General features: G+C 42.9%; 1 protein-coding gene across 1 annotated transcript in view; it reads right to left on the bottom strand.

Annotated features, from left to right (window-relative positions):
- LOC124722765 (glycoprotein 3-alpha-L-fucosyltransferase A) overlaps positions 1-14,484 on the bottom strand; it is a 184,814-nt gene that overhangs the window by 78,091 nt on the left and 92,239 nt on the right. The window contains exon 3 of the mRNA XM_047247902.1: positions 5,999-6,429. Within this exon, the coding sequence (XP_047103858.1) occupies positions 5,999-6,429 (431 nt within the window). The remainder of the gene's footprint in view (positions 1-5,998; positions 6,430-14,484) is intronic.

The following is a 14,484-nucleotide window of genomic DNA, read 5'->3' as shown; positions in this document are numbered from 1 at the left end:
TAGGGGTGGCATGGTCCCCAAGGATAGATGGATACTTGTGTTGACCCATTGTACCTTCCAGAATGACGAGATTAGCCAGGAATTGTCACAAAAACATTCCCCATACTGTAACGCTCTCTCCTCCATCCTGTACCCTTCCTACGATTTGTGTTTGCTTTCAGACGTTTCTCGCCACTGGAGCATAAACGTGATTCATCTGAAACCAACTGTTGCCATTCAGTGGACGTCCAGCTGCGGTGTTTACGTGCGAATTCCAGCCTTTGTCGATGATGAACTGCTGTCAGAATGGGTGCATGAACCAGGCGCCTGCTACGGAGGCCCATACGCAACAATGTTCGCTGAATGGTCGTTAAGCAGACACTGTTGGTATCCCATTGGTTCGTCTGGCCAGTCAGTTACACGTTTGTTCGCCCGTACACGTCGCTGCAGCCCTCGTTCACCCCTGACATCTATTGCCCGTGGTGCACCACAGTTATCACGACGCTGGTTTTGGATAGCGCCATTTTGCCATGCGTACACCTTAACGACGGCGGCACACGAACAATGCACACACTTAGCCGTTTCGGAAATGCTCCCATCCTTGGATGTCAGATAAACCACTCCGTTTCCACATTACGACTGTCGGTGAGTGGTTATTTCACACTGATGTCGAAGGTAGGCGGTAGTCATAGTAATGTGACTGGGCCGTGTAGAAAATTGTGTGTCCACGCATTTCTGGTCCTGATATTATGTTCTTGAAAATGTCGAGATAATAATAACCTAATTAGAAATATAGGTACTTACTTTTTGGGCTCTTCTTAGATACACGGTGATACAATCAGTGTTTTAAACTCACTGAGTATGCCAAAATAAATATCAAAGAAAAATTATTCTACATTAATTACGTAGTAATTTTAATTGAGCTTTAAGAAGAATGAAATGAAGTGAAATTAACCCGAAACTCACGGTATTCTAGGGCGCACGTGCGAGTGGACTGTTTGGGTTTCTCCATTTTGAAGGTTTTCCCCAGTTTGAAAACTGAAATGGAAGTCGAAGGGAATTCTGCAGTGACGACTATATTCATTTGTTCTCCTAACGGGTTCCGCGTTATAACGTATTTTTAAGACAATAAGTTTCAAACTGATTGCTCTCATTGCTAGTCTTCAATAGGTATTTTTTTCCTTTTTCGAAAGAACTCATCACATGATTTCTCTGTTGGTCGGATCTATTATTTTAGTTTTACGCTGAAGCCGCCATAGAGCGAGTGGAGTGCATCGTTTTAAGGCAATGACTCACTTTTTCGAAAAGCCGTAACTGTCTAGAATTATGACAATGAAATGTGAAATTTGGCTCAAAGGTACCTGAAACCTTCCTCTATGATGGTGCAAAGCATGGCGCCCTGTGACTTCAACCGACAAGGTGTAGACAAATGGAAAATAAAGGTCACTGCTCAGAAGTGTATGTGAGGTGGAAGGCGCGTTAAAGATGTCACATTGGCAGGAAATTTCCACAATTCTGCCCAACCCCACCGTGGACATGTCACACGATTGGAATATCGTCACACACCTCTTTTACCCACACGTCACCTCTTCTGTTGTCACCTTTGCGATGGAGGTCAGAACCGCGAAGCCCAGCATTGAAATCTTGCGGTTTCTTATGAGAGGCCGAGGAAAACATTTCAGAGGCAGCACCGCTCAGAACTGACCGAAAAGGTTTTAGGGGGTGGCAAAAAGGGCGCCAATAAAACCACCCTTCACTCGGGGTGATGATCCGCTCACAGTCGTCGCAGTCAGTTCGAAAGCAACAGAGTGACGTTCTTGACTACCTTGACATTGCTGACACCCTGCTCCCCCCCCCCCCCCCCCCTCCCCCAGACGATTCAGCTCTAAGCTAAGAACATCTTGGGCCAGCAATCCCACTGAACGTGACTTCACATTTTTGGAGTGCAATGTGACCGCAGTTTTTGCTCTGGTGTACAGGGTGGAACAACTAGAGACGGTTCAAAACCACTGGACGAAATAAGAAAGTGATCCAAGGGAGCAACGGACGCGCACGAATAAAATGGCAAAGAGTCCCTATAAGACAACTCACCCTCCGCCCCCCCCCCTCCCCCTCGATTGGGAAAACACCGTCAGTGCCACTTGCTCACATTCGTTGATCACTTTAAAAATGTACCTGTACAGAGACAATCTGCGAATGATTCCTAGACGCTTGACACCCCTCTCATGCCAAATGCTCGCTACCAGGGGCTACAGCAGCAGCGCAGCTTACCTGCAGGTGCCTAAGAGTCCATCAAGAGTTGTCTCTGAACAGGTACATTTATAATATGCTCAACAAAAGAGCGCTGGTGACACTGAGGGTGTTGCTGAACTGGGTGGTCTTGGAGGGACCCTTTGCTGTTTTAATCTCGCATGTGTCAATGTCGCCCCCCCCCCCCCCCCCCAAACCACCGCCACCATGATAATCCAAATCACCTTTTTTGCTCCTTATCCTCTCTCATGGAGCGTTTCGTGCAGAGTGTCCTGTTTAGCAAAAACATCCGTTATATCGTGTCGTAGAATATTACACAGCTCTTACTTTAAGCAAAAAATGCGTCTCTCATGTTTTATGTTCATATATCATTAACTTCCACAATGTAAAAGCGAACAAACAAATTTAAATAACGAGATGGAGAAATTCTGAAAGTGCTGGTAAATAAATCAACTGTACTATTTTTTGATTAGAAACTACTGGGAATTGCTTTTGAATGACTGTATTTTCACGTGCCTGTTTGTACCTCTTGTAGACTACCCCATTAATAACCAAATGGAGGAAGAACATTCCTCTCGTGTTTCGTCAGGGGATTAGTAATGTCTGGCATCATCTTTGATTTGACCAACAGAAGTGCTTTGTTTAAATGATGTCGTTTCCTGCTTTTGGTTATAACTGTTTTTATTGTGCTGTTGCAGCTTTGGCTTCTGTGCCATTATCAAACATAATACTCAATGTCTTTTATGGCATATAAACAGTCTTGAAGCAACAACGTTCTTTTAACGCTGTGTACGTCTTGACGGTAACAGGGTCAGTGGCTGTTATCAATTACATGAGTAACATAATACATTAATCTGTGTTATACTACGACTGCAGTTCTAAGATGTGTTGTTACTGCAATTCGTGCACAATTAATTAAGTGTATCACTTTTGAATGTTTATTCTGTAGTATACGAATTGTCTCAAATTTTATGGCCCTGGAAATGTAATTTATACTTTTTACTTGCACAGCGGTTTTATTTTTGTATGGTCTAATCTGACTGCAAAATGAAATTTTAGTGATAGAGTCGATGATATGCACTATCTATTCTTGGGCACTGAATCCACTAGTCCTTATGTTAAACTGTGTCTTGACCTGTCTTCTGGTCTTGAAATGGTGGTTTTCTGAGCATAGCATTTATTTGCCTTGTTTTACCTCCATCACGACAACGAACCCTGGTTGACTGCGTCACTTCTTTCAAGGTGATGCTTCCGTAAATTTTCGTTGCAGTAATTTTTGTGGGAAGATGTTTAAAAAAAAGGAAGAAAGAATCTATAATAAATCGTTTTTCAGTTGTAAATTATAATTTCTCGTTTTGTTTCTCAGCTCCAACTATAAACATACAAAACAAGTGTCGACTGGACATACTCGAACAATCATGTTATACACTTCGTCGATCACTGAAACAGCTTCTGTACTTGTTTCATTATTTTACTCGTAATACTTGCATCTTTCGTGGACTCTCGACCCTCTATCCCAAATGTTAATTTTATCAATTCTTCGCGAGCACTCCCATGACATCCACACTACCTACGTTCTACGCTCTGAGCACGTGAACACTACAGAGCAACAAAACATAGGCCTTTCACGTGACTGTCAGACGAGGGCAATACGTTTCTGAGCAATTCCTTTTCTTAACGGTACTTTTATTGTCAAACAGTTACATCAAAGGGGCACGGAATTCAGGGGCAAGTTACATATTCAACTACATATAAAGAATTTTGATCGTCTGTGCGTTACTAAAAAAGTGAGATGACATTGGACGTGTCTAGGATACGGTCACCTTACATTGTTATTTACACGAGTTCGACGTGCATGTAAATAACACAAATTTACGTATCATGTTACTTATGTCATTGAAAACAGCCATTGATTCTATTACCATGAAGTAGGTCACAGCCCTACAAGAACATTGTTATTTTTAACCCATGACTGTGCCATTATTTGTCTAGCATATGTCAATTCCAACTGAACTGGAACTAACATTCAAGAATTACGTGATTTTGCAAAATAAATAGAATTAAAGAACTAAATCTAGAAATTAATATCTAAATTTTCAGTCTATTTAGGGTTTCTCTGTCACTCCCAAGAAACCTTCTAGATTTCCGGATTAAGCTCGTCTACTACAGTTTGTTACAATGTGTCTGATTGTCTGATGTTCATTACCACAGAGGCCTTTCGCCATCGGTGGAGGCTTTCTGCACAAATGCTATGGCGTATACGAGACCTGTTAATTGTTTTCGAAGCACGCCGCGGTAATTCCATGCCGGCTGGTCTTGCGCGAAGTATTGTGAGGGCCCGATATTCCTCATGGGCGATATTATTCACTGTTTCCGAGCACTTTCTGCTCAAGATGAAATCCACTGCTTGCATTGATTCCGCCAGTATGATAGGTTATCATAATTTTAATTAATTTTTAATACTCCTTGAAAGGTGAATTCTAACTTCGAAGATATAGCGGCGCAGTGTTCCATAGGGGTGGTAATCAGTGAACAAGAGTAGACCTAATGCAATCTGTTATTGTCCACATTGCTGCATTTAGCTAAACATCGATATTTCTCACATGTGAACTATACTAAGGTGACAAAAGTGATGGAGTGCCTCCTCGACCTCCTGCTGGCCAGCGTAGCGCACCAGCCTCCACGTGGCGAGGACTCAACAAGTCCTCTGCAGAAATGTTGCCTCTGTAGCCGTCCATTATAGCGGAAGTGTTGCTGGTGCAGGATTTTGTGCACGAACTGACATCTCGATTATGTTCGAATAAATGTTCGATCGGATTCATATCAGACAATTTGGGTGGCCAGACCATTCGCTCGAATATGCAAGAGTGTTCTTCAAACCAATCGCAAACAATTGTGGCCTGATGACACAGCGTATTGTCATCCTTAAAAATTCTATTGTTCTTGTGAACATTAAGTCCATGAACGGCTGCAAATGGCGAACATCCAGAGGACCCAGTCCATTCCACGTAAACACAACCCCACTGTGAAGCCACCGCCAGTTTGAACAGTGCTATGTTGACAACGTGGGTCCATGACTTCGTGGGGTCTGCACCACACTCGAACCCTACCAGCAGCTCTTACAGACAGAAATCTAGACTCATCTGACCAAGCTACGATTTTCCACTTGCCTAGACTATAGGCAATACGGTGACGAACCCAGGACTGCAGGCGATGTCTTGCTGTTAGCAAAGGCACTCACGTCAGTGGTCTGCTGCCATAGCCAATTAACGTCAAATTTCGCGACGCTGTCCTAACGGATGCGATCGTCGTACGTTACACATTGATTTCAGCGGTTATTTCACGCAATGTTGCTTGTCTGTTAGCACTGACAACTCTACACGAACGCCGCTGCTACCGGTCGTTAAGTGAAGGCCATCGTCCACTGCTTTGTACGTGGTGAGAGGTAATGCCTGAAGTATGCCATTAGGTGGCGTCAATGCGTGACAATGCCACATAAGCCGAAATTGCAATAGCACAATCAGAACAGTTAGAGGCAAAAGAGGGAAATGACATAATTTAAAGAGTCTATAGAGGCTGGGGACCCGTTTTCCGATACATTAGTAGCCAGTACTCTAATGAGTACTTTGGCATGTCAGTTTCTTGTGTATATAATCTGCCCCAATACCCATATTAAGTTAAACTTTCATGTCTCTGTCACTAGACAGGGCTTTAACTTCATAAAGGCAGAGAAATAAAAAATAATTGAATGTTTCTAACAGTAACTTACATAAGTCCATTGACGTAGAACTTTTCCGTAATGTAGTCTTTACAGTTCGAGTTCTCGAATGCCAAGTAGAATTTGTAGTCCCTGTCGAGCATTTCGAGACATTTGTTGGCATTGGAGCGCGGGCACTTCTTGGTCCCGCACGCGCCGTAGATGTCGACCTGGATGTGCTTCTGCAGCTCGTGCGCGTACTGCAGCCTCTTGTTGCGAGCCCCACAGTTGGAGACGAACCAAGCGACCTTCTTGGTCTTGTTGGCGGCGTAGTTGAAGTCGGCCTGCGGTTTCTGGCGCACGCGGTCGTCGTAGTAGGCCCAGCGCTCGTACGGCGCCACGATGTCGCTGTCGCGCCGGTACGTCGCCGTCCAGTTGAACACGTCGTTGTGCTTCACGTGCTGCGTGTGGTACGGGCACTCCAAGAAGTACAGGATCCACACCTGCAAGCCAGCCACATAACACAGTTCATCGCTGTACATTAAAAAAAGTTACATACGCGCACTTATGGAATTTCCCTATGCTTTCACATTTTTTTAAAAAAATTTTTGATACATCAAATGCTAGCTCCAGTCCTTCATAACACCTATATTTACTTCCTTTAACGCCGCGTTGTACGGATTTTTAAACCTTTTTTTACCAATGACTACTTTGGGCAGCAATCTTTGATAGATCGGCTTCCTAGCATGCCAGTGGTTCCAGAACGGAACCGTGACATTTATTTGCAACTGTTGGGCATTAGTGGTCACCTCCAGAACTCGGTGTGCAATAGGACACATATCCTGTCTTTAATGGCTTAGAAATAAAAGCTGTAGCTTAGGTTTCTTATGGGCTCCACTGCTATAAAGATAGTTATGTGAATACGTGGTGTCTGTCCTTTGGGACATGTCCGAAAAAATAGCCACCACGCGAAATCTCCAGCTGTGATACATATCACGTAAATTGGAGCTGGAGTGGGGAGAAAGGAAAGGAAATTAACTAATGATAGCAGCTGGATCGGGACTTTATGCAGAATCAACGTTGACTAGTGAAAATGTGTGCCGGACATGGACTCGAACTCGGGATCTCCTGTTTACTAGGCGGTAGCGTTAACCACTGCACCACCTGGACACAGCGTTAACTGCAAATGCGCGGACTATCTTGACCGCTCCCTTGCTGTTTCAGATACCCAACTAACACCACCTATCCACAGCCCCCGTCTATATCCTCTAGGCTCGCTAATTTTAGATTCCCACTGGAGGTCGAACGTAGATGTGCATCCACGCTGAAGGGTGTGGTTAATTGCCCATCCAGGCGAATCAGTTATATGATCGCGTGAATACACACTGAAGAGCCAAAGAAACTGTTACACCTGCCTAATATTGTATAGGGCTCCCGAGAGCGTCCATAAATTCGTAAGAGTACTGGGGTGGAGGTCTCTTCTGAACAGCACGTTGCAAGGCATCCCATAGATGCTGAATAAAGTTTATGGCCGGGGGATCTGGTAACCAGCGAAGTGTTTAAATTCAGAAAAGTGTTCCTGAAGCCACTCTGTAGCAATTCTGGACGTGTGAGGTGACGTAATGTCCCTCTGGAATTCCAGAAGTCCGTCGGAATGCACAATGGACATGAATGGATACAGGTGATCAGACAGGATGCTTACGTACGCGCAACCGTCAGAGTCGTATCTAGACGTACCAGGGGTCCCATATCAATCCAGCTGCACACGCCCCACACAATTACAGAGACTCCACCAGCTTGAACAGTCCCCTGCTGACATGCAGGTTCCATGGATTCACCTCGGAGATGCTGTGTCCCATCGACTATAACACCACGTTCGGACACACTTAAATCTTGATAAGCTGCTACTGTAGCAGCAGTAACCGATCTAACAACTGCACCAGACACTTGTTGTCTTATGTAGGTGTTGCCGACCACAGCGCCGTATACTGCCTGTTTACATATCTCTGCATTTGAATGAGCATGCCTATACCAGTTTCTTTTGCGCTTCCAAAAGGACAGACACAACGTGTTCATAAAACTGATTCGCCTCAATGGGCAATGAATCCACAACCTTTAGCGCAGATACACATTTACGTTAGACCTCCAACGGGAATCTAAAATTAGCGAACATGCAGGACATGGACGGAGGCTACGCATAGGTGGTGCGAGATGGGAATGTGAGTCGCCTGGGGAACGTGCCGTAGTCCGCGCTGTGTACGGGTGGCGCGGTCGTTAACGCAATTGCCTCGTAAGCAGGAGATCCCGGGTTCGAGTTCAAGTCTGCTAGACATTTTCGCTCGTCGCCGCTGATTACGCAAAAAGTCCCAATGAAGCTGATATCATTAGTTCTTTCCCTTTCCTTTCTCTCCCCTCCACCTTCGATTTACATAAACAAGACTATCATTTGTGTTTCAGACTGTAGCCACTGTCTAGAAACGGTGGAATCATCTCTTCCTCTCAGAATTAGATTTGTGGAATCTGCATGCTGCTCACTTGATCAGTGACATGCCCTCTCAGCTACTGGATTACCGTGTGTTGAGAAGTCAGTAAACACCGACAGTGATAATCAAACAGATGTGATGGCACCATGTAATGTGGCATGTCGTAAATGTGGCTATTGTCAGTGTTGACATAATCTCTGAGAAATTAGTGCAGAAGACAGAATGGCTTTGAAGGAGTTTAGAGTTTCTGTCATTGTAGGCCATTAGAGCCGTACATGTTTTTGGCAACAACAGGAGCAAATGAGCTTTAGGCATTATCTCCTATAGAGCATGCGTTACAGAAACTAAACTGATAAATGACATGAAACAGTAATACGCCTGCAAAGGGAACATTTGGAAATTAACCATTCTGTAGCACAACGAGACACGCCCATCGTACCAAGTGGATCTACGAAACATGTGATGCTGGACTCCTCAGGTGTCATACTGAGAAATGAAACTTCCTGGCAAATTAAAACTGTGTGCCGGACCGAGACTCGAACTCGGGACCTTTGCCTTTCGCGGGCAAGTGCTTTTCGCAGGAGAGCTTCTGTAAAGTTTGGAAGGTAGGAGACGAGGTACTGGCAGAAGTACAGCTGTGAGGAGGGAGCGTGAGTAGTGGTTGGGTAGCTCAGTTGGTAGAGCACTTGCCTACGAAAGGCAAAGGTCCCGAGTTCGAGTCTCGGTCCGGCACACAGTTTTAATCTGCCAGGAAGTTTCATATCAGCGCACATTCCGCTGCAGAGTGAAAATCTCATTCTGGAATACTGAGAACTGTTTTGCAGACTGCAGCAAGAAGTGAACAACTCGTGCTTTACCAGCAGTTTCGCTGAAACAACATACAACAAAAGTGCTATAACACACACACTTTTCTTAAAGTATCTGTGCTGGTGCTAATTTAACATTCACTTGATATGACCTTTGTTAAGAAAAAATAATTTTTATAAAGATTTTATTTCTGGTAAACAAAGGGTTAAAATAAATTGTATTATACGCTTATTAAACGCTGTTAATCCAAACTAGAAGAAAGGATGAATCAGCCTATTTCCAGAAACAAGTAACTTTCGGGGCATGAGATATTTTACTTATGCTGAAAATATTCAGAACTCTGAGGTCTAAGCTGCCTTGCTGTCCAAGTTCATCACTCATTATGAGAACTGAGGTCTACTTAGTATGCAAACAGAAATATTCATTTTTTTACCCAAACATCTTTCAGCAAAATTCTGTCATCATTTGAGAGTATTTTATTCAAGTCTGTAAAATGTAAACACATTTTAAATAATAACTGTTGAAAAATGAATTGCAGGACTAAATAAATTTTAAGTCTATTGCGACAACTACCTTATTATTGCCAATGTTAATCTCTGTAGGACATATTTTCCATTATTATTAGTAGTAGTATGTGGGGTTTGTGTCCGCAGCTCGTGGTCGTGCAGTAGCATTCTCGCTTCCGACGCCGGGGTTCCCAGGTTCAATTCCCGGCGGGGTCAGGGATTTTCTCTGCCTCGTGATGACTGGGTGTTGTGTGATGTCCTTAGGTTAGTTAGGTTTAAGTAGTTCTAAGTTCTAGGGGACTGATGACCATAGATGTTAAGTCCCATAGTGCTCAGAGCCATTTGAACCATTTTTTTGTGGGGTTTGTAGCACAATTTTGATATCAAATTGATATGCAAATTAGTTAAATTGATGAGTTAATCGTTCCCACCCCAACCCACTCCCGTCTACCCTCGCCCTGACCACGCCCACCCCCGCCCCCAGATGACATCATGTGTTTTTCTAAGCTGCACGTGTGCACCAGCCTCCTCATCCCCCTCCCCCCTCCCCCACACCTACCATATTGGCGGGAATCAGGACTGTGCTGGATAGGATGGACGTATACTTTTATTTAGACAAATTGAGGCAGTGCCTCCATCCGGTGTGTTCACCATGGGGTCCAGAGTCCCACTGACCTAGTATACAGCACTGCCACCAGAGGACGCCATTGTCCCACCCGTGACATAATCCAAGATGGCGGTCTTGAGGGGAAAAGTGGCGGGAAAAGGACTCAGTCTGTTCTGGGCTGCTGGAGAGAGGAAGGAGTATTCTTTATTTATTTTTGGAACAGTTTGTTTAGGGACATATTTCACGTAGTTTATTTATTATGTTGGTACAAAACACTCGCCCTGATGTGCTTGGGGTCATAATACACAGTTTACAGACCTGGAAACTACTCGTAAATCACCGAAATAATGCAGTACAATTATGTACAGACACAAAGACAACTTGTAAAATACCGAAATAACGCACTGCACAGCCTACAGACGTTCAAAAAATAACGCAGTACACTGATGTGCAGACACGTTCACTATGCATAAAATTATCCATATAATGCATGTATAACGCTCTCCAAACAGGCTCACAATGCTTAAACAGCCAAAATAATGCAGTGCAGAAACACTCATATAGGTGCGAAAAGGGGGTCGCTACACTTTCAACTACCTAGTTTCAAATACTTCTCAAGGTCATCCAACCACACACTTCCACACCTAAGATAAATGCACATAAATCGTTGTATATAGGAAGTGTCTTAGGGTTTTGGCTAGGTTAGCAGATAAGACAGTTATATAATCTCATACAAAATAATGATTAACTTTTGCATATACATTTACACACAGAAAACAACTCTTTCTTTATTTTTGTTAGGTGTAGTTTTAATAATGCCCAATTTAATTTTTAACTTATAACTTAAATCCACATCTAAATAATCTATTTCTTTCTTCAACCAGTAATTTGACAAATACAGAGAAGGTACATTCTCAAATTCTAATACATATATAATTTTCTTCCTGTAAAATACTTGTTTTATGGTTTTAACTATTAGCTCAGTTCCTTCCTGCAGCTCTTCCAGGCGAGAGCATTCAGGGATTTTAGTTTTTCCTCGCATCTCCTCAATGACGACACTGTTAAAGCATTCCACGTCTTCCTGTGTGTATGTTGACAATTCTTCTGCTCTACATTCTTGTGGGGTTCCTGTATAGAACTTAAAATTTACAACTTTTGCAAACGAGTGTCCATTAAATGTAGTTATTCCATTAGTTTTAATCTGAGGAAATGGCAGTTCTGTTGCTAGGTGGACAACATCCAGCTCGCCACACTTACATAGAATATAACCATCCTTTCTAAGCCGATCCAAATGGGAACAAAGCTTAATAAACACATTTTCCATGTATCCCTTAATAAAGTAAATGTTCTCGATTCCACTGATTTCTGTCAGTACTCCAACACGTGACCAATTTCCATTGCTGTTTACTGCAAATGCCAATATTTTGTATTCCCCCTTCATAGATAGATTTTTCCATACACTGTCTTTGAAGCCGTATGTAAACCTCGCCTGCACATCCGCAATAACCTCTTCCTTTTCCATTTGCAGCTTATATTCTTCCTTTATGGCAATTGTTTTCTCTGTATACTCTAGTTTTCTTTCCTTCAGTTTGATGTCTTTCATTTCCAGTTCCTTTTTCGTGCACATAACACATTAACTGTACTTAAAGATGTAATTTATTCAATGGGAAATGGTTGAAGTCTGTGTGATACATTTACTCTGTTTCTTAGGAGTTGTGGAATGACGTTGTTTGTGTCAACCAATCCCAATTCTGCAATTTTTATATCGGCCGGTATTGTGGAGAACAGTGTTCTAGACTGAGAAAAATAAGTTTCTCCTGCTTTAACATAACTCTTTTGTATAATACTTATATTGTCTTAATTGGAGTCATAGTTAAAAATGTCCACATAGTTTATAGTTAGATAATTAAAACTGTATGCAGACAGAACATAGCTGATAAACTTTTCTCTGTCTGGAGTATCTGGAAGACTTACTTGTACACCTGTAAATTTTTGGGTATTCTTATTACCCCAGTACAAAAACTGTAGAACATTATTAAACACAACAGTTATTCCGTATGTTATCTGTGAATTGCCGCCACATGGAAGAAAGTGAGACAGAGTGAAGTGGAGCACAACGTAAATACTGTTTATTGATGTCTAATAAAAGTAAACAAATACTCGTGCACAGGCTCGAACACATGATCCATTCTGTAGTTGGATATTGTAGCCTCCAGCCTGGTAATGCCATGCTGCTTAACCAAGGAAGACCTACAATTTTCTCATAGTCGCATGCCTGGGCACCTTATAAAGTCTATAACGTGGTTACCAATACCTTTATTGTGCACTGCATTATTTTGGCTGTTTAAGCATTTTGAACGTGTTTGGCCAGCGTTACACATGCATTATATTGATAATTTTGTGTGTAGTGAACGTTTCTGCACGTTAGTGTACTGCATTGTTTTGTGAATATGTCTGTAGGCTGTGCAATGCGTTATTTCAGTAATTTACGAGTTGTTTTCGTGTGTGTACATCAGTGTACTGCATTATTTCGGTGATATATGAGTAATTTCCAGGCCTGTAAGCTCTATATTGTGACCCCAAGAACATCAGGGCGAGTGTTTTATATCAATGTAATAAATAAACAACGTGAAATACGGCCCTAAATAAACTGTTCCAAAAGTAAATAAAGGACACTCCTTCCTCTCTCCAGCAGCCCAGAACAAAAAAACGGCTCTGAGCACTATGCAACTTAACTTCTGAGGTCATCAGTCGCCTAGAACTTAGAACTAATTAAACCTAACTAATCTAAGGACATCACACACATCCATGCCAGAGGCAGGATTCGAACCTGTGATTGTAGCGGTCAGTCGGTTCCAGACTGTAGCGCCTAGATCCGCACGGCCACTCCGGCTGGCAGCCCAGAACAGACTGAGTACTTTTCCCACCATTTTTCCCCTCCAGAGCGCCATATTGTATTATATCATGTGAGGGCCGACAGTGCCCTCTGGTGGCAGTGCTGTATACTAGGTCAGTTGGACTCCAGACCCCATGGTGAACACATTGGATGGAGGCACTGCATCAAATTCTTTAAATAAAGACTGTTTAAATAAAGATATATGTCCATCCTCTTCAGCACAGTCCCGGGACAACGAAATTCCCGCCAAAATTCGAACTTCCCGCCAAAATTCGAAATTCCCACCAATAGGGTAGGTTGGGGGGAGCGATGATGGTGAGGGAGGGGGGGTATGAAGAGGCTGAGGCACATGTGCAGCTGAGAAAAACACGTGACGTCATCTGGGGGCGGGGTTGGGCGCGGTCAGGGGCGGCGGTGTGCAGGGGTGTGTGTGTGTGATTAATTGATCAATTTAATTAATTTGCATATCAATTTGATAGATTGCGCTACAAACCCCACTATACTACTACTATTATTTACCTTGCCATCTGCAACGAAATGTGGTTAGTGAATTAAAAAATAATTTCACTTATAAACGTAATTTTGCTGCGGAAAATATTTCGCGACTACTTGTTGCGATTACTTACAACTTCAGAACCAAATGATGACGATTATTGCTCGCCCCTATTGATTATATTTGGCTGTGTACACATTCTATTTTCTGTGGTGAAGTTAAAATTGTTTCCTGCATCATCCAATCTGTAAGGTTGGTACTAAGCGCTAAATATACACAATTTAATTAGGCATAAGGTGGATGCCACACATACTGGAGTAATAAATTACCACGATAACAACGCATAGGCAGTTGCGTATTCCTGAACGATCGTTGAACCAAGACATCAGGTTCAATGAAGTATGAACGGTGGGTAACGTATTCGTACAGTAGTACACTTTGCCGTACACGTTATCAGGCGCTGTCTAACTACAGTTTTTGCGCGAATAATTATCCTTGCGGAAATACAGTAGACTGGTTATGTACGACAGGGTTCTATCCAGTTTTCTGCGCCTCGTACAACGTTAGCCAAGCTAAACATTTAATGAGCGATGTATTGGTGAGAATGTCCTGTAGCATGATCTCCACTTTTACCTGACTTTAAACCTTTGAAATTTTGGCTATGGCGACGTTTAAAATCGTTGGTACAGGCCAAATCCATAGACAACGTCTACACGTTGTCGAGTGTGTGTCCCACACATCTCAGCAAATCTGAAGGCAGCCAGGT

The sequence above is a fragment of the Schistocerca piceifrons genome, chromosome X (assembly GCF_021461385.2).
Source record: "Schistocerca piceifrons isolate TAMUIC-IGC-003096 chromosome X, iqSchPice1.1, whole genome shotgun sequence".
Classification (NCBI taxonomy): domain Eukaryota; kingdom Metazoa; phylum Arthropoda; class Insecta; order Orthoptera; family Acrididae; genus Schistocerca; species Schistocerca piceifrons.
Note: the sequence above shows the minus strand (reverse complement) of the source record. Positions and strands in the feature narration are given on the sequence as shown.